The sequence below is a fragment of the Phascolarctos cinereus genome, unplaced genomic scaffold (assembly GCF_003287225.1).
Source record: "Phascolarctos cinereus isolate Bilbo 61053 unplaced genomic scaffold, phaCin_HiC Scaffold_3;HRSCAF=262, whole genome shotgun sequence".
Lineage (NCBI taxonomy): Eukaryota > Metazoa > Chordata > Mammalia > Diprotodontia > Phascolarctidae > Phascolarctos > Phascolarctos cinereus.
Window position 1 is genome coordinate 186,599,471 of NW_027555736.1, and position 21,454 is coordinate 186,620,924.

General features: G+C 49.0%; 1 protein-coding gene across 1 annotated transcript; it reads left to right on the top strand.

Moving 5' to 3' along the window:
• The first annotated feature begins 61 nt into the window (after window positions 1-61).
• PLA2G4B (phospholipase A2 group IVB) lies at window positions 62-21,221 on the top strand. Its single transcript, XM_078151354.1, is given in 21 exon segments — window positions 62-1,972; window positions 3,724-3,793; window positions 4,360-4,496; window positions 5,261-5,392; window positions 5,842-5,882; window positions 6,237-6,279; window positions 7,145-7,208; window positions 7,796-7,926; window positions 8,661-8,744; window positions 9,583-9,614; window positions 10,768-10,903; window positions 12,707-12,843; window positions 13,907-14,129; window positions 14,318-14,435; window positions 14,748-14,885; window positions 15,585-15,689; window positions 15,942-16,121; window positions 16,670-16,836; window positions 19,423-19,466; window positions 19,468-19,607; window positions 19,820-21,221. Coding segments are annotated over 21 exon segments (2,352 nt in total). The 5' UTR covers window positions 62-1,963; the 3' UTR covers window positions 20,041-21,221.
• Window positions 21,222-21,454: the final 233 nt, after the last annotated feature.

Below are 21,454 nucleotides of genomic sequence, written 5' to 3' on the forward strand. Positions count from 1 at the left end.
CATGGTCTTCCTTCTTTCTTCTTTTCCACTGTCAGCAAGGTAGGACTGATGCTGCAGATTAACCCTACAGAGCTCTGTGGGGCACTTGCACATTTGACTCTTTGCTAGCTACGGAGGATTAGTACAAAGAAGCAACCTCAGATGGGGAAAGAGACAGCTTTCTCCCTAGCTCCATCTTCATTGAAGAACTACTAGGCTCTTGGGCTCAGCTTCTTCTGCTGATCTCCAGAGCCATTGCCTAACCTTCCTCCCAGGAGCCCTGATGGAGACCCTGGTCTCAGTCTAGGACATCAGCAAATCCTCCTTTTCTTAATTCATCCAAGGTGACAAGATTGAAGGTCAACCTTCTGAATGAATTCAGAGCAAGATGAAAACAAAGACACAAAATCTCAAAACAGTCATGTTCACATAGGAATTTATAGTTAAAGAATACCTCAGCCGCCAGGTAGAAAAGCAAAGGGCATAAGCATTTTTATAGTACCTACTATGGGCTAGGCTCTGTGCTAAGTGCTTTACAATTACATTCTCATTTGATCCTCATAAAAACCTTGGGAGATAGGTCCTATTGTTATCTCCATTTTTCAGTTTAGGAAACTGAGGCATTTAGAGGTTAAGCGACTTGCCAAGGATCATACAGCTAGTGTGCAAGGCCAGATCTGTATCCAGGGCTTCCTGATTCTAAGCCCAGCACTCTAACCCCCATGCCACCGGCTGCCTCCATGGAGGCTTGACTCATACCCAAAACAGAATCTCCACTTTAGTCTACCTTACAAGTAGTCATCCAGCCTAGGGAAACAAAGATCTCCCAAGGCAGCTCATGCTCATTTTGATGACTCTAGTTGTGAGGAGATTTCCCCGACATCCAAGTCTTTGTCATTTCCACCCACTGCTTCTGGTTGTGCTCCACGGGACCTAACAAAACAGATCCAATCTCTCTTCCACATGACAGCATTCAGAGACATGGAGCCAGCCCTCAGGTAACCCCTATTTAACTTCATCTGATATGGTCTTGGGTTCTAGGGTTGGGCTGATGGCAGAGGGAGTGAGATGGTGTTGGGAGAAGCTGTTCCCAACCTCCCAGAGCCATTCTTCACAAACAGAAGACACCTGCCTGATGACGATGACATTCTGGGAAGGAGTTGGACTCCACAGTCATGCTGTCCATCCTTCTACTTCTTCCTTACCCACACACCATACCCAGACCCTACCTCCATTCTGGGTTCATCACATTAAGTCTTTCCAGCATCTGTCTGCAGCTGCAAAGATGCCTGAATCCGTTGCCTTATTTTCCCTGAAGACCTCACACAGCCCATTTCCCGCCTACCTCAGCAAGCTGAAGCTCTTCCTTTTTGTTAAGATGGGAGAACTTGGGCCTGACACACTCTTCTTAGATGGGCCTCAAATCAGCTGTTTCAATTAGGGCTGGGGATTCCTGTCCTGCTGGCACAGGAAGATTGTGAAACATAGGCTCTTATCAATACCAACAGGAGCTTGGGTTTTTTATGTGTCCTTTTTGGAGTTCCCTTCCTGGCCTGCTGATTCCTTCAAGTGCCACCTAGTATCTTCTCCAAACTCCTGGACATTTGGCCTTTTGCTAGCAGAGATAGGGAGGGATCTGTACAAAGAAGCAACCTCAGCTGGGGAAGGGGACAGCTTCCTTAGCCTTAGATAGAACATAAGCCTCCCATCTGTTGGGAAACCAAGATCCAGGAAGTGGAGGACCAGGATGAACCAGACAAGGAATCTTGGCATCTGGCTCAGCTCTGTGTGTGTGTGTATTGCCTGCCTCATTCATAGCGCAGGTGATTATTTCAGAAATGGGTGTGGGTTTGAGCCAAGGCCAGGGAAGGTGGGAGGAGCTCTGAGCCATCTGTGACATCCCTGGCCCCAGCGTACCTGCATACATAGGCTTCGTTGTGGTTGAGACTACATCTTCCCCGGCGTTCCACAGGATTTGAAAGGCATGGCTCTGGTAAGGACCCATCAGGGAATTGGGCTCCTGGTGGCTGGGCTCAGGGTCCTGGCACACCAATTTGCACTGCCAGGCTTCTCTAGCTCCAGGGATGACCTTGTATAAGCCTATTTCTCTTCCTCACTGGACCAGGAGTAACTAGAGAGGCTGCCTCCCTAGGTGGAGGAGAAGCTCTCTCTTGGTCCTGTGCCCAGGGTCAAGAGTACTGTTACAGAAGGAGATGGGGTTTGGGGAGAGGAGGAGAGTCAGGTACTCTCCATATGAGGCTGGAATGAAGGATCTAAGGAAACTTAACCTGGAGAAGAGAAGATTCAAGGGGGATGTGGAAGATTTTTCAAATATTTGAAAGGTCATTATGTGGAAAAACTAGATTTTGTTCTGCTTGGCCTCAGAGGGGCAAGCCTGGAAGTAATGGGAGAAATTTCAAAGATATACATTTAGTCTTGATATTAGCTATTCAGTGGTTCTGTTAGAACTCTCTGAAAGTGGAATGAGCTGCCTCAGGATGGGGTAGGTTTCCCCTGCCACTGGAGGCTGTTAAACAGAAACTGGAAGACCACTTGTCAGATATATTGTAGTGGGGATTCTTTGGGGGTATGACTCAGACTGGATAGCAATCGAGGACCCTTCCAAATCGGGGATTCTGAGTGTCTGGTACAAAGTGTGTGTGTGGGGGGGCTCCAGAATATGCCCTGAGTCAAACTTAAAGTTAGAAAGGCCTTTGGGTATCCACAAGCAGACTCCAGATAGAGCTTATTGGGACCAGACTTACTTGGTTTCCATGCTATCTGAGGCCTCTGGGCCTCAGAAGGAAGTGAATGACTTGCCTTAGAGATCATCCTTTGTGACTCAGCAACTCCTGGGGGTGTGGGGGCCTTAGGGCTGGCATGGGCCAAACCTCCTTTGTTCTCTAGAGGGAGTTCTTGTCCCTGCTGTCACTCACTGGTAGTCTAAAGATAAGAGGGAGGGGTAGGTAGCACCCCAGCACCTCTTGGGCATATCAGGGCAGGCGATATACCACTGGGGGTACTTGTGGTTGGGAAGCTCCTTCCCAAGGCAAGCCTCACAAAGGCAGAAGGTAATTGAATGAGGCAGGAGAAGCTATAGATGCAAAACTTGGGAAGATGGAATCCCTCTAACAGAGACAGAATCAATCCATCAACAAGAATTTACTAGGCACTGAGAATACAAATACAAGGAATGAAGCTATCCTGCTCTCAAGGAGAGAATCCATTTCTTCTTGGCTTATAATCTGGCCAAAGGTCAGGGAAAAAGGACCACCACTAACAATTAACCGTTTAATTTGACTTAGGGACCCAGGGCCAAGCCAGCATCTGACATAACCTTTTCCACTCTACTCTTTCTGTCTTACCACCAAAGCAAATCCTCCCTGCCTCCCTCACAACCAGATCAGCCTTAATTTTGCCAGCAGATAATCTGGGCTCAGTTATAAGATGAAAGATAGGGGAAGGAGGGAGAAAAGGAGGATGAGTGAGATATGAAAGGAAGGAAGAAAGAAAACAAGAAAGACAACAAACTATACTGAAGGCAGTGGAGATTCTGCATCAACAGCTTCATCTCCATTCCCAATTCAGGATTGTCCAAGGGGAAGGCAATGACTGAATACCTGTGTGAGTGTGTCCCCTATGGTACACTCCTTTGGTGTCAGGCTGAAAAAAGCAAGGGGTCACCCCAGTCTACATCAACCTCCAATAATCATACAACTGCTCATTTACCTCTCTTACTCCTAGCCCACCCCTGGTAGCAGTCTGCTCTCTGTTCGGGTCCTAAAGGCCCATGGCTTTCCATCCAAAGACATATGTGAGTACAGAATTCCTTTCCTAGCCCCTTCCTTCCCTGTCTGCTTGATGGCCCTGACTCCACCTGGGGGCCAGGACTAGGACTGGGGCCAAGGGATGGTGAGGAGACTAGAGGGCTGAGGCAGCCAGGCAAGGGATGCTCCCAGGGCAGGCTGGTGGACGTTTGGAACTTTGGCCTCAGCTGATCTTGCTTCTCCCTTTGGCTCTGGTTGCAAATGTCCATAGGTCTCTGGAGAACCCAGTGCTCTGACAAATCAGGAGGGAGGTGACTTGGGTTCTTTAAGGGAAGAAATGGGAACCTATGATCCCAGAGGCACTGCTACTTCATGGAGGCATCAAGGCATTGTGGAAAGAGTACTGGATTTGGAGTCAAAGAACTGAGTTTGAATTTGGCCTCTGCCGTCTAATACCCATATGACTTTGGTCAAGTCCCTTAACTTCTCTGAGCTTCAGTTTCCTAGTCTGAAAAAAAAAGGTGGGGTTGGACTAGATGACCTCTTAGGACCCTTCTGGCCCTTGCTCTATGATCCTATGATTTTCTGAATGGTGTTCCCTCTTCCTCTGTAGTAACCCCCTCTGACAGCTATGTGAGCCTATGGCTGCCCACAGCTTCAAGTCAAGAATTTCGGACACGTACAGTAAGGAACTGCAGTAACCCTGTTTGGAACCAGACCTTCTGCTTCCGGATCCATCACCACGTCAAGGTGCCACAGACAATTCCCAGTGCCCCCACTCAACATGCCCTTCTCTTTAAACACACACACACACACACACACACACACACACACACTGGTTTACTGCTATCTTTATTTTGTCATCTTCATTTCAAAATGTATCCTTCCCCCCTTCCCTCCTCCCCATTCAGGGAGTTACTTCTTATAAAAAGAATTAAAAGGGAGAGACAGAGAAGGAGAGAGAAGGAGAAGGAGAGAGATAGGAGGATGAGAGAGAGAGAGAAGGAGACACAGGGAGAGACAGGGAGAGGGAAGGAGACAAGAGGAGGGGGGGGGAAAAGAAGGGGAGGGAGGGAGGGTGAGAGAAAGGAGAGAGAGAGCAATTCAGCAACACTGATTTCACAGATTGATCAAGCTTGATAGTATATGCAGTAAGTTCCTGACTTCTGCAAAGAAGAAAGGGGTCAACATTCATTCTTTCATTCATTCAGTAAACATTTATTTCAACATTTCCTTCTACCCATTTGCAAGCTCCTAATCTCCTTGGTCTTCCTCCTGTCAAACTTCATTGTTTTCTCTTTCATTTGTTTTCTCTCCTCTGCCTCCCCCACCCCAGACCCTTTCTTTGAACCCTTTCATTTATTCCCTACCTCCCTTCTCAGTTTCATCACCTACAAAATGGCTTTAATAGTAGCCTACTTCTTATAAGGTCCTTGTGAGGGTCAAATGAGATGATGTGTGTAAAGCACTTTTAATATCTTAAAACACTATCTAAGTGTGATTATTGTTCTCAGAATATGCTGGAGCTGAAAGTATTTGACCAGGACCATTTGACCAAAGATGACCCCGTATTCTCTGTGCTCTTTGATGTGGGGACTCTGAAAGTTGGGGAGAGCCAGCGGGAGAGCTTTACCCTTAATCCTCAGGTGAGGCTGTGTTCAGGGCTTTCGTGGTAAGTAGGGAAGCCCTTCTCCAAGTCCATCTCTTTTTGTGCTCAAGGGGCAGCTGTACTTGGAAGCATCAGGGGGAAAGATAGAGAGAATTAGTTAGAAAGTTATTCACTGGTGCAGTGGATAGAGCACCGGTCCTGGAGTCAGGAGGACCTGAGTTCAAATCCAGTCTCAGACCAGGCACTTGACACTTACTAGCTGAATGACCCTGGGCAAGTCACTTAACCCCAATTGCCTCACACACGAAAAAAGAAAGTTATTCACTTCTCTCTACCCACATGGAACTCCATCCAGACCATTTTCTCCATCAAAACCAGTGATGGAGTAAACTTCTGATTCTGATTGTCAAACCCATTCCCCAAAACAAACACACGCACACACACACACCCTGCCCTTTCCCAACTGACTTTTTTTTCTCTCCCAAGGGCAAGGAAGAGCTGGAGGTGGAGTTTTGGCTACAAAATCTGTGAGTCTGGAGCTGCCTGGAGCCACTGACCTGCTAGGACTTCCTGGGAAGGCCCCGTGGGCTACCTGGCTGACATAGTTCTGTCACTAGATAGAGGGCCCTCCTCCACCCCACCCCCGGAGTTGGCACGCACTATATGAGATTTTTTCTATAGGGAGGGGACATTGATCATTGGGAATGAGAGCATGGAGTCTCAGTAGGGGAACCTTTATGGGGCTATTTCTTAAATCATAGAAATCGGAGCTGAAAGGGATCTTAAGAGATTTAAGAGGGAATGAAATGCTTGGCCAGGGTGCTGCATTGAAAGCTAGTGGCAAAGCCAGGTTTAGAAATCAGATCTTTTATTCCTTTCAGGCCAGCATGCCCTGAACAGCTCATCACCAATGGTGTCCTTGTGGTAAGTGTCTGTCCAAGTACGTTGAGTTGAGACTTTTTTTTTTTGGTGAGGCAATGGGGTTAAGTGACTTGCCCAGGGTCACACAGCTAGTGTCAAGTATCTGAGGCTTTGAACTCAGGTCCTCCTGATTTCAAGGCCAGAAGGGTTGAGACTCCTAAGGACTCTTTTCCCTTCCTCCTCCCTGTCACCTCCTCCCCACCACCCCTTGCCTGAGGTTGCCTCTGAGAGAGGACCCAGAGAAGCATAACATAGTGGAGGGAGAGCTGGCCTTGGAGCCAGGGAGATCCAGGCTTGAATCCTGCCTCTGACACATGCTGGCTGGGTGACCCTGGGCAAGTTGCTTAACTTTTCAGTGCTCTAGACAGCCCTCCAAGTTGTCTCTGACTCTCTAAGGCTGTAAGTTGCAGAGAAGATACCAACCTACATTGGTAGAATGAGGCTTCCCTCTATCAATGACATCATAGGTCCAAGTCCCTATTTGTGGTGGGAAGGGATGAGAGGCGATGGGATAGGATGAGTTGGGATGAGATGGGGTGGGAGAGGATAGAGAGGTGTACCAGGCCTCCTAGTTCAGCATTTAGTTTCTGTCTTACTAAAAGAAAGAACAAAAGGAGAAGATGTAGTCCCAAAGCCACAGGTATTCACATATGCTGGGTCCAGGGATGTCACAGATGGTTCATAGCTCCTCCTACCCTCCCTGCTCTTGGTTCAAAACCTACACCCATCCAGGACCTGAAAAAGGTCCCTAGTTACCTTCAGGCAAGGATAGTATAGTAATAGGGATCAGGAATGGGAATGAGCTGGTTGAGAATGAAGCATGGAAGGATTCGGAATTCATATCTGAGCTATTCTGTTTCTACCTCAGGCCCGAGAGCTTTCCAGTTTGGATGTTCAGCTAGAAAAGATGGGGAGCATACAAGATAACTCAGGTAAGCCTCCTTTATTTACCCTAGGGATACAGCCCCTGCTTCCATTAACCCTTACTCTCAACCCTTGTGAGTCAGCATCTCTAGGAGGGAACCCAGACAGCATGGTGCCATGGAAAGAGACCTGGGTTCAAATCCTGACTCTGCCACATAATACAAATCACTTAATCTCTCTGGGCCTCAGTTTCCTCACCTGAAAAATGGGGAGATTGGATTCTAATCATAGAATCCATCTGTGACCTCTAAAGTCTCTTCCAACTCTAAATCTCTGATCCTAGGAAGAGTCAGGCTTGCAGCCTCTGGCTCCCAGAGTCATCTAGATTGTTGTAGCCTGTGTCTCCCCTTCTCTGTTAGGAACAGAGGGGCTGGGGCTGGGGCTGGGGAATGTGGTCATCCATCTACTGCAAAGCCCTCATCTTCCTACTGGTGGATAGCCCTTCATTCTTGGCCTATGTTGGCAGCAGGCTGACCAAGACCATTGTGAACAGGGCTTTCCCAGGGCACCCCCTGAGCTCCTGGCATTAGGGAGAGGGAGGATTGAAATCATCTCACCTCTCCCCCCAATCTTCCTTGTGTTTTCCGTGTTCCAGAGTCAGATGGTGGAGTCGAAGCCCTAGTGTTGGGGTCCTATGAGGGCAGCCAGACTGTCACCCCAGGCAGCAACCCCATCTGCTTCCACTCTCCAGCTTGCTGGGAGTCAGAGCTAAGTGTTAAGCTCCAGGTAATGTTCTCAACCTCCCAGGAGGACAGGAACATGTGTGTGTGTGTGTGTGTGTGTGTGTGTGTGTATGTGTTTATGTATGTATGTATGAGTATCTATTAAGTGCTTACTATGTGCAGAGTACTATGCTAAGCATCAAGGACATAAATAAAAAATCAAGAGTATCTCTGCTCTTAAAAAGCACACAATCTAAAAGGGGGGTAGATGACATCTACAGGAGGTTTTAGCCTCAGGTCAGCTGGAAAGGCCCAGTGTCCTCAGGCAGAGCAGCAAAGGAGATGGTAATGCATCTTCTTTAGTGTCATTTCCACTGGTGAAACCACAAGGGCTTCTGATGTTGAACCATTTCATGGTACAAAGGACTTTGGTGGTGGGAATGTTCCTTTCTAGGTTTTCCATGGCTAAGGCTGCAGAGGAGGTGGGGGGTCTGCAGTACCTGTAGACATATCTCTGCAAGGATTGCTTTTGGGGATGATGGTGTCTCCTGACCCTCCTCTGCCCCAGCCTTACTACCAGTTCTTTCTTCCTCTTCTCTAGCCTGCTCTCCCCTCCCATTGCCCTTCCCCATCATAGAGAATGAGAGGATCACCCATTCTTGATGGCTCTGTGACTCCCCTAGTCCTTCCTCCTCGTGTTTCTACTGTGTTCCCATCCCATCCTCCATCAGGTTGGAATGAGGTTGGGGCTGAGGTGATAACTTGTTCCTTCATGTAGTTCATCCTTACTTCCTTCAGGGAACTTCTCAGGAGGCGCTGAAGGTGCCATTGAAGTCACTACCTTCCGGTCACGCGGTGAGGGTCTCCTTACCCACAACAGAGGTAGGAGCCCCAGTATTGTTTCCCCTCAAGTGACAAAAGATGATCTGCTTGGGCCCCAGAAGGCCTAGCCGCCTTTCTTTTTTTCTCTGTAAAGTTTTGGTTATGCCCTTGGCTTTTTACTGCATGCTTTAGTCCTGACCCATTCCTCTGCATTTTCTGCTTCCCCTCTATCTGCCTCCACTGAACTCTCTCTTGTAACTAAGAGAAACAGTTAAGCAAAACAGATCAACAAAGTCACCACATCTGACCATGTATGCAGCATTCCATACCCATTATTTCTCCCCTCCCGCTTGTGCCCCCTCTCTCCCCCGCCCCGCCCCAGCTCTGCCTGGAGATGGTTCTTTTCCTTTAATCTGACCTCAGCTTGCTTTTACTGTTGTCCTGCTTAATGTGTATCTTGTTCTCCTGGCTCTGCTTTCTCCACCCTGAGTCAGTTCATGCAAGTCTTCCCATGTTTCTCTGAATATCTGGTATCTGTCACTTTCAGTGGCTCCATAATTCCGTTGAGTTCATTATGCCAGTCTGTTCAGCCATTCTCAGTCTATGGGCACCTACTTTGTTTTCTGGCTCTCTTTGTGTGTTCTTTCTTTTCCACGGGACAGTACTCTCAGAGTAGATCTCCAGGGCCCTGGTTTTGTAGGAAGAGTGTCCTCTAAACAGCCCTGATCATCAGCCCCCAGGCCGTGGCCATCCCTGAAGGTGGTGTGCTGGGCTTTGGGGAAGTCAGGGTGTAAGGCTCTGTGACTGCGTTTCAGGGCTGCCATAAAAAGGGAGGCAGGGGTGGGAATGCTGGAGCTTGAGTTCGATCAACAGTATGTGATGGGAATATTTTTTTCAGGAACTGATGATGCAGCTGAAAGCCAAGAAAGGGTGAGTGGTTGGTTGCCTGTGGCAAGAGGAAATGGAGATAAAAGGAAACAGAACTTGGGGAGAAAGAGAGGAATCCTTGGGCAATGGAGAGTCATCAAGGTGGGAGGAGCACGGTTAGATGGGGAGGCTGCCACAGCCCAAATTAATGTCTAGCCAGCTCTCAAAGCTAGTAAAGAGTATGAATCGTTCTGTCCACAGGATGTGGGAAGGACTCTAACCGACCTGTGGTAGTTAAAGCTTCTTGTCTTCTATTTCTCTGAGTTCTAGCAGTAGTTGGAACAGGGATACAAAGAAGACAGATGAGTAGGTACAGAGGAAGGACCAGGATAGAGCCTAAATTCCTACTGGGGCATCTGAAGCATGCACAGATGGAAGAAACTGAGGCACAGAGGAGGGAGGAAACAGCCTTTTGGTTTCTTCCCTCCATCATTTAGCATATACTGAGGACCTCTCAGCTACCAGATCCTTTACTGTACACAGAATTCAGTTAGGAAGGCCCGTCTTCTGCTATCTAGACACCTGCAGTCAGCTAGCACAAAACAGGCACGGTCAGTAAATCCTACATCACATTTACTGAAAGCCCAGGTCCCTGAGCTGAACTGTCTGATTCTTAAGCTGATGCGCTTGGTTACTGACCAGTAGTCATCACCACATCTGACTCTCTACAGCTCATGAGCATTTCAGATGGTAGGGAGGGAAGCTCCTTACCTCAGAGAGGTTGGGGACCCCAGATCTAAAGAGAAATATTTGGCCTTTCTCTTTTTTTTTTCTTTGGTTCAGTGCACAGTAGGGTCAGAAGGGGGGGCGAAGGGGGTGAGTTACCTCCTTGTATGTTTATGACTGAGGATTCTGAAGTCAGCCTGGGTGGGGAGGGTTAGGAGGGAGAAGAGGCAGTGTTTTCCCAGCCCTGCAAGGTGCCATTTGTTATGGAGTGTGGGTCTGTATCTACAGAGATGACTTTACAGTCTCCAGCAAGAGAGCTGAGGAAGGAAGAAAGGAGTGAGGAAATAGAGTAGGACCGGGGCTGGGGAGTGGGTATCAGTTTCCCTCTCTCAAAGGTGTGTGAGGTTCCCTGAGAAAGGGACTCAGAGAGCCCCCACTGACACTGCGCACTTGGACTGACGTGCTGCCTTCCAATACCTGCCTGTCGTAGCCCTGAGGAGCTGGCAGTGCGCCTGGACTTTGGGCTGTGTGAAGAGGAGCGGGTGTTCCTGAGGAAGAGGAAGCAGGTGGTGGCCAAAGCCCTGAAACAAGCCCTGCAATTAAAGGAAGAGCTGCAGGAGGATGAGGTTTGAGGGCTGGGCCTGCATGGAGGTGGGGTGGGGCCCTACCTGGCCGTGTGAGCCAGGGCTGAAGCACCAGGGCTGAATGTTGGAACCTGACCAAGCCCAAATCCTCCCTGCGCTCGAGGCCAGTGAACTGCAGGGCAGAACTGTAACCAAATTAGGCACCTCCTTGCCAGTCGGGCCGGCTCCCTGGCTCTCTGTCTGTCTCAGCCTATCCCCACCCCTCTTTGTCGAGTGCCTAATGAGCACACGGCTTTGTCTGAGGCACCTGAGAGATTTTTCAGAGGTTGTGATTTAGGAGAGAGGCAGGATGGCCTAATGGGGAGAGGGCCAGTCTTGGAGTCAGAAGACCCAGGTTCAAGTCCTTCCTCTGACTTACACTAGCAGGTCACTACCTTCTCAGTATCCCAGGCAGCTCTCTAAAGTCTAGCAGCCGATCTATGGGAATGAATGAATGAATGAAAAGGCATTTGTTAAGTATTTACTATAACTGCTAGGTTTACAAATAGGAAAATGTGAGACCGACCCTGCTTCCCTGCTGGAAAGGTGTTCACACTGTAATTGGGGAAGATGACACATACCCGAGAGAGTTTGGGGAGAGGCTCTGAGCTCGATGCAGCAGGGCTAATAGCAGCAGATCCATCAGCGGGCCAGGTGTCAGTGCCCTGGGGATCTGAGGGCATGGCAGCAGGACAGGTGGTATGGTCCGGGCACAGTGCCAAGAAGACAACGTGGAGAGCAAGGCCAGAGAGCGCTCCCTTTTCCTGAAGCTTGCGTCTTATTCCCAGCTCATCCGTGTGGTATGAGCAAACATGCCACTTTTCCCACTCACCCAGCTGGGGTGTAGGTGGGAGAAAGGAAGGGATGGGGGGGTCCTGGCTGGTAGCTCATCCCTCAGCAGAGGAAATTCCCACACTGGGATTCGCTGCAATGATGAAATCATAGGTTCCCCCCCACACACCCCGAATTTGGGAAGCCACAGTATACATAGCTTTCCTGCCAATTCCAACTCCAGTTTCATATCCCTGTGTCCTATCTGATGCCTCTCTATAAGATTCCATTTTGGAGTTCCTAATAGAGCAGCTAAGTAGTTGTTCTACTGCTTTGAGGACAGTGAATCCCATTGGAAATCCACTTTGGAAATGAATCCCAGAATCACCTGAGGGTGCAGATCTTTTTTCCATAGGGAGTTGTCCCAGGAAATTTGGGCTAATTCTGGGTCATCTCTTAAGAAGGATAAAACCAGTTCCAGCTCTTACCTTTCCACACGAAGGCTGAGAGTGGACCAGCAGGTGAGTCTGGGGATTCTAGACTGCAGAAGATTGCCCCCTTTATGTGGGGCAAGGGTGAGAGGAGGTAAAGGAGGACATCATCCTGGTTTGGTCTTTGTAGGGTTCTTAGGAATAGGGAAGTTTCGTGGCTGGTCTAAACCCTTTGGAGTTCCTGCTGACCTCGGCATCCTCCCAGTTCTCTCCTGGAAGGACCAAATCAGATGGGAACCTGGAGGGTTGTATTGGAATTTGTGTGGGAAATCATTGGCTCTGGAGTCAGAGGACCTGAGTTCAAATCTCACCTCTGATGTTTACTACCTTGGGTACTCTAAGCAAGATGTGTTTACCTCCCTGAGCCTTAGTTTCCTTATCTGTAAAAAGAGGGGGTAGGACTAGATAACTTCTGAGGTTCTTTGCAGTTCTCATCCCATCAGCCCTAGCTCCGTGGTGAATTGCAGGGCTCTTTGAGTGGCTGGACTGGGCTAATTCAGAGTCTGCTCCTCAGAGGCCTCACCAGGGCTCCTTCCATTCTCAGATTCCAGTGGTGGCCATCATGGCCACAGGCGGAGGGATCCGGGCAATGACTTCCTTGTATGGGCAGCTCTCAGGTCTGAAGGAGCTGGGACTTTTGGATTGTGTCTCCTACATCACTGGAGCCTCTGGTTCCACATGGTGAGCCAAAGGTTTGGGTTGGGTGGAATTAGCCTGGGTGGCACCTGGGAGGGTTGGGCAAGGCCAGCCCCGTGGGGTTTATCTTGTTGGCTTATCTCAACACCCTCCAGGAATGTAGCTTCCTGCCCAGGCCAGGGGAACTGAGAACATGCACATTATAGGGAGAGGATGTTCCAGGGAGTTTGCTGCCTCATAAGAAGGCACATCACCTTTGGGAAATTCTCAGATCTCTTTGACCCTACAAGATTGTTGGAATACTTCTAGTCCTCCGCTAGAACTGGTTAGAAGGGGAGGTGTGGGGTTTCATATCCAGGAAAGTTTGCTTCATTCATTCAGATGTAAGCTCCTTGAGGGCAGGTCCTGGCTTGCTTGTATTTGTATCCTCAGTGTTTAACACAAGCCTGGCACAGACTAATAGAAAAGGAGAAAGGAAACAAGCGTCTATTAAGTGCCTGCTATGTGCCAGGCACTGTGTAAAGTGCTTTAAAAAATATCTCATTGATACCTGATAGCAACCCTGGGAGGTAGATGCTGTTATTATTCCTATTTTACAGTTGAGGAAACTGAGGCAGACAGAGCTTAAATGACTTGCCCAGGGATCACACAACTAGTAAGTGTCTGAGTTCGGATTTGAATTCAGGGCCTCTTGATTCCAGGCCTAGCGCTCTATCCATTTCACCACCCAGCTGCCTCTGTTCTTTTCTTTCTTTTCTTCCTTTTCTTGCTTTCCTTCTTTCCATCCTTCCTTCCTTTCACTAGATATTATTATCAACAAAAATTTGAGAGCTTAATACATTTTTTCATTCATTCATTCATTCAACAATGAGCATTATTCAGTACCTACCAAGTCCTAGATCCTATGGTAGGTGCAGAGAATCCAAAGACCAGAACAAAGCAATCCCTGTCCTCAAAGTGTCTGTCTATGCTCTACCATTCTTTTTCCTCAGAGGAGGAATTAGCCAGGGAAGGGAGCAGATATTTGTTTTCTCTGGTGGGCATGAGGTTTGTATGTGGTCCTGAGATGACAGCCCCCCATTTCCCCCGTGCCTCTGTCTTTTCACAGGGCCATGGCCAACCTATATGAGGATCCAGACTGGTCCCAGAAGGACTTGGCAGGGCCTACAGAAGCAGTGAGGGCACAAGTGACCAAGAGCAAACTGAGCATACTGGCCCCTTCCCGGCTACGGCAGTATCGGCAGGAATTAAAGGAGCGCGCCCAGCAGGGCTACCCTGCCTGCTTTACTAACCTATGGTCCCTACTTAATGAGGCCTTGCTACATGATGAGGTGGGGAGGGGGATGGGACAGTGAGGGGTGCCCACGGCTCAGGGTAGGGAAGGGTACCGGGGAGAATGAGCCCAGCCCTTAGTCAACGGGGGATAGGGATCTATGGGACGGAGAGGGGAGAAAGATGATGAGTGCTTTGGGTAGTTAGAAGGACATGGAATTCAGGCCCCAGTAATCTTTCCATCCAGCCCCATGACTACAAGCTGTCAGACCAGCAGGAGGCCCTGGAGCATGGTCAGAACCCACTGCCCATCTACTGTGCCCTCAACACCAAGGAGAAGAGCCTGAGCACCTTTGAGTTTGGAGGTAGGTGGAAGCGAGACAGCAGGCTCTGTCAGACTGGGGGTGGGGTGGAGGGGTCCAAAGGAAAGAAAGAAAAAGACTCTCTCTCTAAGTCTACCCTCTGCCACCCATTTGCTGCTGACAGTTTTGTACTCCAAGCTTAAGTCCCAGCCCCATGACAGACTGGCTTGGCCCTGGAGCAGGGCCTGTCTTCTCTGTGGGAGAGGTCGTATGGCTCCCTGCCCTCATCCCCCACCAACAAGACTACGGTTCTCACTCAGGCAGTTCTTCACCTCCCACCACTGTGGGTGAGTGCAGATGTTGCCTTTCCCACAGAATGGGTGGAGTTCTCCCCATATGAGGTTGGCTTTCCCAAATACGGTGCCTTTGTCCCTGCTGAGCTTTTTGGCTCCCAGTTCTTCATGGGGCGACTGATGAAGCGATTACCTGAGTCCCGGATCTGCTTCTTGGAAGGTAAGGGGCAACAAAGGGAATCCCAGGGAATCGAGAAGATTGAGGGGGTACAGGAGAGATTGGGGCTGGGATGGGGGAGATCATTGGTCCTTCTTTGTCGGGACCAGTTCTGGAACTGCTCCTCATCCCTGTGGGCTCCCTGGGCTTCAGGCAGATGGAAAGGGTCGAAGTTTGTCTGGGGCGTCTGCAGTGCCTCCTATGGTTCTCTTACTTAGGGTTTTGTTAATGGAAATGGCATTAAAGAAATGACATTACCCTCTGCCTTATTGCTGCTCCCTAAGGACCATGGGGCTTTCCAGCTGCCTTGCAGTTGAAACCTCTTTAATGTGTTGTCTCCCCCTTTAAAATCTGTGCCTCTTGAGAGGGACTGCCTTTGCTTTTCTATTCTCTATTATATCCATAGTGCTTAGCACCATGCTTAATAAATGGAGATCTTTTTTTCCTCCCTCCCTTCCTTCCTCCCTCCCTCTCTTCTTCTCTCTCTTCTTCCCTCCCTCTCTCTTCCTTTCTTCTTTACTCTTTTCCTTCATTTTTCTTTCCTCCCTCCCTCCTTTTCTTCCTTCTTTCTTCCCTCCCTCCTTTTCTTCCTCTCTCCCTCCCTCTCTCCCTCCCTCCCTCCCTTCCTTCCTTCCTTCCTTCCTTCCTTCCTTCCTTCCTTCCTTCCTTCCTTCCTTCCTTCCTTCCTTCCTACAAACACAGGCATCTGGAGCAACCTTTATGCAGCTAATCTTCAAGACAGCCTATACTGGTCCTCAGAGCCTGACCAATTCTGGGATCGCTGGGCTCAGGATCAAGTCACCTTGGGTAAGTTCTGCATTCTTTGGGTCGGCACTTAGATAGAAGTGAGATATAGCTTATCTAGGCCCCTGTGAAGAGAAGACCCGTGGCCCTTAGGAACCATCACTCTCTCCAAACCCTGTCCTGGTCCCAGTCCTTCCCATCCCCCTTTCTTCTTGGGGAAGGAGTTGGGGGGAGAGAAGTGAGCTCCTAGCATAGCACATGGAGACCTTGGGAGTTTCCATTTCCTGAGGACCTCCTTCTGCTTCCAATGTGCAGACAAGGAGAGAACACCCTCTCTGAAGATGGAAGAGCCGCCCTCCACCACAAGCAAAATTGCCAAATTCTTTACGGACCTTTTAACCCTGCGCCCCTTGGCTGCGGCCTCTCACAACTTCCTGCATGGGCTGCATTTCCACAGGGATTACTTCAAGCACCCGCATTTCTCTGCCTGGAAAGGTCCCGGCTTCCCTGCTCTCTCTTCTCAGATCAGGATGAGCTTTCCCCCTTCTCTTGCACCTGATCTATGTGACGGCTGCTCTTTGTGAGGCCTGCCCTGGGATGGAGGAGCTTCAGGGGAAGGACTGCGTCATTTAAAATAGCTGTTTCCCTAGTGTTCAGCACAGGGCCTGGCACAAAGTGGGCACATAATAAATGTGTGTTGACTGACTGATTCATTCTGGGCCAGCTCTTGAGAGGCAGTGTGGTATAGTGGATAGGAGGCTGGTCCTGGATTCAGGAAGATCTGGGTTCAGATCCTGCATCTGATGAAGTCACTTAACCTTTTTAGCCTCAGCTTCCTAATCTGTAAAATAAGGGAGGAGGGGTTAGACTCGGTGACTTTTAGTGTCCTTTCCAACTCTTCATCTGGGATCCTCCTAGAGATACTTTCTCTTGGAGTATTCATGGAGATACTCTCATTCCCCTTGTGATAGACGATCCCTGTGAAGGGGGAGGGTTTTGGTGCCCGTAACATGGCTGTAAGCAGGCTCTGCTCTTTACCCCAGGCACCAAGCTGGATGGGCATCCTCACCAGCTGACGCCTGTGGAGCCACACCTCTGCCTGCTGGACGTCGGCTACTTCATCAACACCAGCTGCCCTCCTCTGCTGCTGCCCACCCGCCAAGTGGACCTTATCTTGTCATTAGACTACAACCTCCAAGGCCGCTTTCAGGTTAGAAAGGAAAGAGCCACGCCTCATCCCCATCAGTGGGACTGGACTGATGGGACAGATGGACTCCTGGGAAGAGAAGGTCTGGGAGACAAGGCCTGGGAGTCTAATAACAACAACAGTAATAATGTCTGGCATTTACATAGAGCTTTAAGGTTTGCAAAGCATCTTCACAATTATCCTGTGAGGTAGGTACTATTATTATCCTTATTTTACAGATGAGGAAGCTGAGGCTGAAAGTGACTTGTCCAGGGTCCCACAGCTATTTCAGCATCTGAAGTAGAATTTGAACTCAGGTCTGCCAGAGTCCAAGTCCAGACCTCTAGTCGTTGCACCACCTAGTGGCAATTAGCCACAGTTATACCTTGCTGCTCCTCCTGGGGCTAACCCAGATCAGCTGGCCAGATCAGATGGGGCACCCTTTACCCAGCATCCCCACCTTGACTGAGGTTGCCCTTGACAAAAGCTGTAGCTGGACCTCACTCAGGGCACATAAAAACTCATGGGAGTACATTTCATTCCTTTACCCTCTGTCTACAGAGTCGGCATGGATGGAGGGGCCAGCGTGGGCTAGAAAGATGCAGGTTCTAGTGTTACCTCTGAGACCTGCTGGCCGGTGTGATCACCATTAAGTCACTTTAACGCCTCAGCGCCCCAGGCAGCTCCTAAGACTATTAATTACCTAAGAGCTGCTGATAGGCATCAATGAAGGGCGTTCCCATATAAAAAAAAAAAAAGGCGTAGTCTAATTCTCCTGGGGAGAGGAGAGGAGAATGTTCTGGTAATTTCTTGGTATTTGCTTTCAAGACTTCCTGGCTCCCACTGGGAATCCAGCTGGCCAGGTCCAGTTGGGCAATGCAGTTCCCTCCCTTCTTCCTCCTTCCTCCTCTCCCTTTACAGGGAATCCTACCCTTACCTGCGGGTGCTCTACTCAAAGGAATATAAATTTCGGTCGCTGAAGTCTCAGAAGATACCTTGGGGTTTGCAGGCTAGATTTCTTTCTGAAGGACCGTGCCTTAAACCCAAATCACTCTGGCTCCCCTTGATTAACCAGCAGCAGATCCCAGCCCAAGCCTCATTTGGTTATTGTTTGGGCTCCCATGGCTCAGAGTGAGTGTAAATAGCAATTGTTTCTGCTTGGGCCAGAAACCCTCCCAGGGTCTTCCCCTCCTAGGTTGATTTTTTTATTTTTAGGCTAGGTAAAAAAAGATCATTCTTTGCCTCATTTCTTCTCACTTAGCTTTTAATTGCTGTATGGGCATTGCTTCATACAAACTGAGACCTGGGGAAATCTTCAACCTAAAAAGGCCAAGGTTCCCCACTACATCCGGGGCCATCTCCAGTCATCCTGATATGTTACCTGGCCTCTGGACCCAGATGGCTCTGGAGAAGACAGTAAGGCTGGTGACCTTGCACAGCCCTGCCTCACGAAATCCAATTCACTTGCATGACATCGAATCCTTTTCCTGATTCGTTTTCAAGAATGAAGGACAAACAACAACAATCCTGGCCCCTCTAGCAGTCACGGTCCCTGGCATGGACCTAGACTGCTGGTAACATTGGGACTCTCTCTGTCCTCAACTCTGCCTCCTGGCATCCCCCAGTCCCAGCAAAAATCCCACCTCCAGGAAGCCTTTCCCATCTCCCTTCGTTCTAGTGCCTTCCCTCTGATGATCATCTCCAATACATCCTGGATACAGCCTGTACACAGTTGTGTGCCTGTGTTTCCTCCATTAGACCGTGAGATCCTTGAGACTCTTCCTTTGTATGTCCAGCACTTAGCACAGGTGCCTGGAATGCAGTAGGTGCTTCCTAAATGTTATTGATTGACTGGCTATATCCGCCAGGCCCCTTTACAGTTTTCAACATCCCAACATCAGCATTAGGAAGAGGCTCATAATTTGGTGTTTCCCATTGTGGTGTAGAGGAAAGAACAAGTCAGGGATCTGTGTTTGAAGTCTGGCTGTGTTGCTTACTCAATGTGTGATTACTCACAGCCTCTCTGGCCCTCAGTCCCTTTATTTGTAAAATGATTACATTGAACTAAATTGGTTCCAAAGATCCCTTCTGGGCTGCTGGGCAGCTACAGTGGATGAGTCTGAAAAACTCATCTTCCTGAGTATAGATCTGGCCTCGGACACTTACTAACTGTGTGACCTTGGGCAAGTCACTTAACTTTGTTGGCCTCCGTTTTCTCATCTGCAGAGTGAGCTGGAGAAGGGAATGGCAAGCCACTCCAGTATCTTTGCCAAGAAAACCCCAAATAGGATCATGGAGAGTCAGATACGGCTGAAAACTGAACAACAAAGGTCTCTTCCACCTCTGATAATCTGAGTCAACTTAGACTCACAGAGTTTCTACCTGTGGGGTGGTCAGTTTCAAAATATCCCCAAATAAAACGTAAGACTCTTTTTACTTTTTAAAACTAGCTGGTTTAGCCTGACGTCCCCTGTCTGGATTTCGGTTTTATCTGAGCTTGTATTTAGCACGTGAAGCTTGTCACCACACATTTCTCACTAACCCAACCCTGGCCTTGCCGAGGTTTTGTAAGTCACATCCTGTGCCTGACTTTTGGCTCACTTCAAACAGCAGTTGGAATTGGTGAGCCGGTACTGCCAGCAGCAGGGGATCCCTTCCCCCCATCACTCTGAGTCCGGAGGACCAGGAGTTGCCTCAGGAATGCCACAGATTTTCTGACCCTGAGTCTCTAGCTGCCCCTGTTGTGCTCCACTTCCCCTTGGTCAATGACTCCTTTCAGCATCACTCAGCTCCTGGTGAGACCCCCCTGCACCTTCTTGGAACCTTTCATCCTCGGTAACACCCACCCACTGCCCCAACACTTCTTCCTGTCTTCTCCTGGCCCTAGGTATTTCTTCCTTTTCCATCCTTTTCCCCAGTGGTCCTCCACACACATTTCCCCTTCTTGTGTCCCTTTCCTTTGCAATGTTCCTCTCCCACGCTAATCATGGTGGTCCCTTCCCTGCAGGCGTCCAGCGGAAGCCTGAGGAACTGGCAGCAGGGGAGGTGAACTTGACCTCTTCTGGTTCCCCTTATCATTACACGAAGGTGACGTACAGCGAGGAGGATGTGGACAAACTACTCAGCCTCACCCGGTATAACATCTGCAACAATCGAGAGCGGCTCCTTCAGGCCCTTGGGGAGGCCGTGCAGCGGAGGAGACAGCGGAATGGTCAGGGGCAGTCATGATGGGAGGTCAGCTGCTTCGGACCACTGCGACCAGATGAACTGGACTTCTGGTCTGCCATCCTACACCCCCTCCCCCCTCACCTCCCTCAACCTGCAGACTTCTTCATGCACTCCAGAGTTTCAAAGGTGGGGGGACTGATTTGGTTTCTTGGGTACCCAAGTTCCATCTAGTTGAGGCCTTCTTGGCTCTTATACCCTGTGGCCAAACCTTGGGAATGTCCTAGACATGAGGTCCACGTCAGCTTGCTTCTGAATCTACTACCACTTTCAGCAAGAAGTTCTGGAGAACCATGGGGAGGGTGCTGCAGAAATGAAGACCCAGGGAGCACGCCTTATCAAAAATACCTGTTCGAACCACCAGGGAAAAGAAAAGACAGCAACCCCAATGCAGCTGTGCATCCTGTGCTATTTTCATGTGCCCCTCCATGGAGAGGGCAGGAGGCTTGGGCCCCTGTTTTCTTCCTTGGGGAATGTGAAATGCCAGATCAGACAGCCCATAGCACTCACCAGTTGTGGTGGGAGGTCATCTGGGAAGTGTCTCCGTGTGTGTTTGTGCATATGTATTCATGTGTATGTATGTATGTATGTATGTGTATATATGCATGTGTGTGCATGTGACAGGGTTGGGGAGAAGGATGGAGAGATAGGAGAAGAAGGATGAGAGGAAAGCAGTTGGAACACAGACTGGTTCCTCTGAATGGGTGGACTATATTTGATATAAAGAATCAAAGCCCTAAGACATGTATCCTATTAATTTTTGTTGGTGCTAAGACAGAGCACAGACCTATGACTTCTAGTATCCTGTGATAAAGACTATAGTATAACCATTTTCTTCTTAGCTACCTAAAGATGATCCCATTTTTCTGTAAGGATTACTGAGCTTATGGTTTACATTCACTTCAGCCTAGATCTCAGTGCTGCCCTTTCCCGTTGAGGGGGAGGGGGTGTGGATGTCAGTGGTAGTGACAGGGGAGTGTGGGAGTAAGTGTTCAGGAATTCTGTTCCTAGGATGTTGGCTATTCCTAAGCAAGGAGATAAACAGGAAGTAATGGCCAAGGTATAAGGTCTTAGGGTTGGATGGGATTGGTATAATGGGGGAAAAACACTGTTGGAGGATCTGGGTTCAAATCTGGATCTGCCACTTGTTACTTGTGCCTTTTGGGATAAATCATTTAAGTTTTCTAGGCTCCACTTTTCTTATTTATAGAATTGAAGGGGTTGGACATCATGACCTCTAAGGTACCTTTTGGACCTAAATCTCTGGCTCTCTGATCTCAGGCCAAATCCTGGCCCCTCAGGTTTTCTCCTTGGGCAAATTGCTTACCTCTCTGGACTCCAATGTCCTGATCTGTAAAATGAGGGCTCTGATGAAATGATCTCTAACGTGTCTTCTAGCTTTTAAAGTTATGACTCC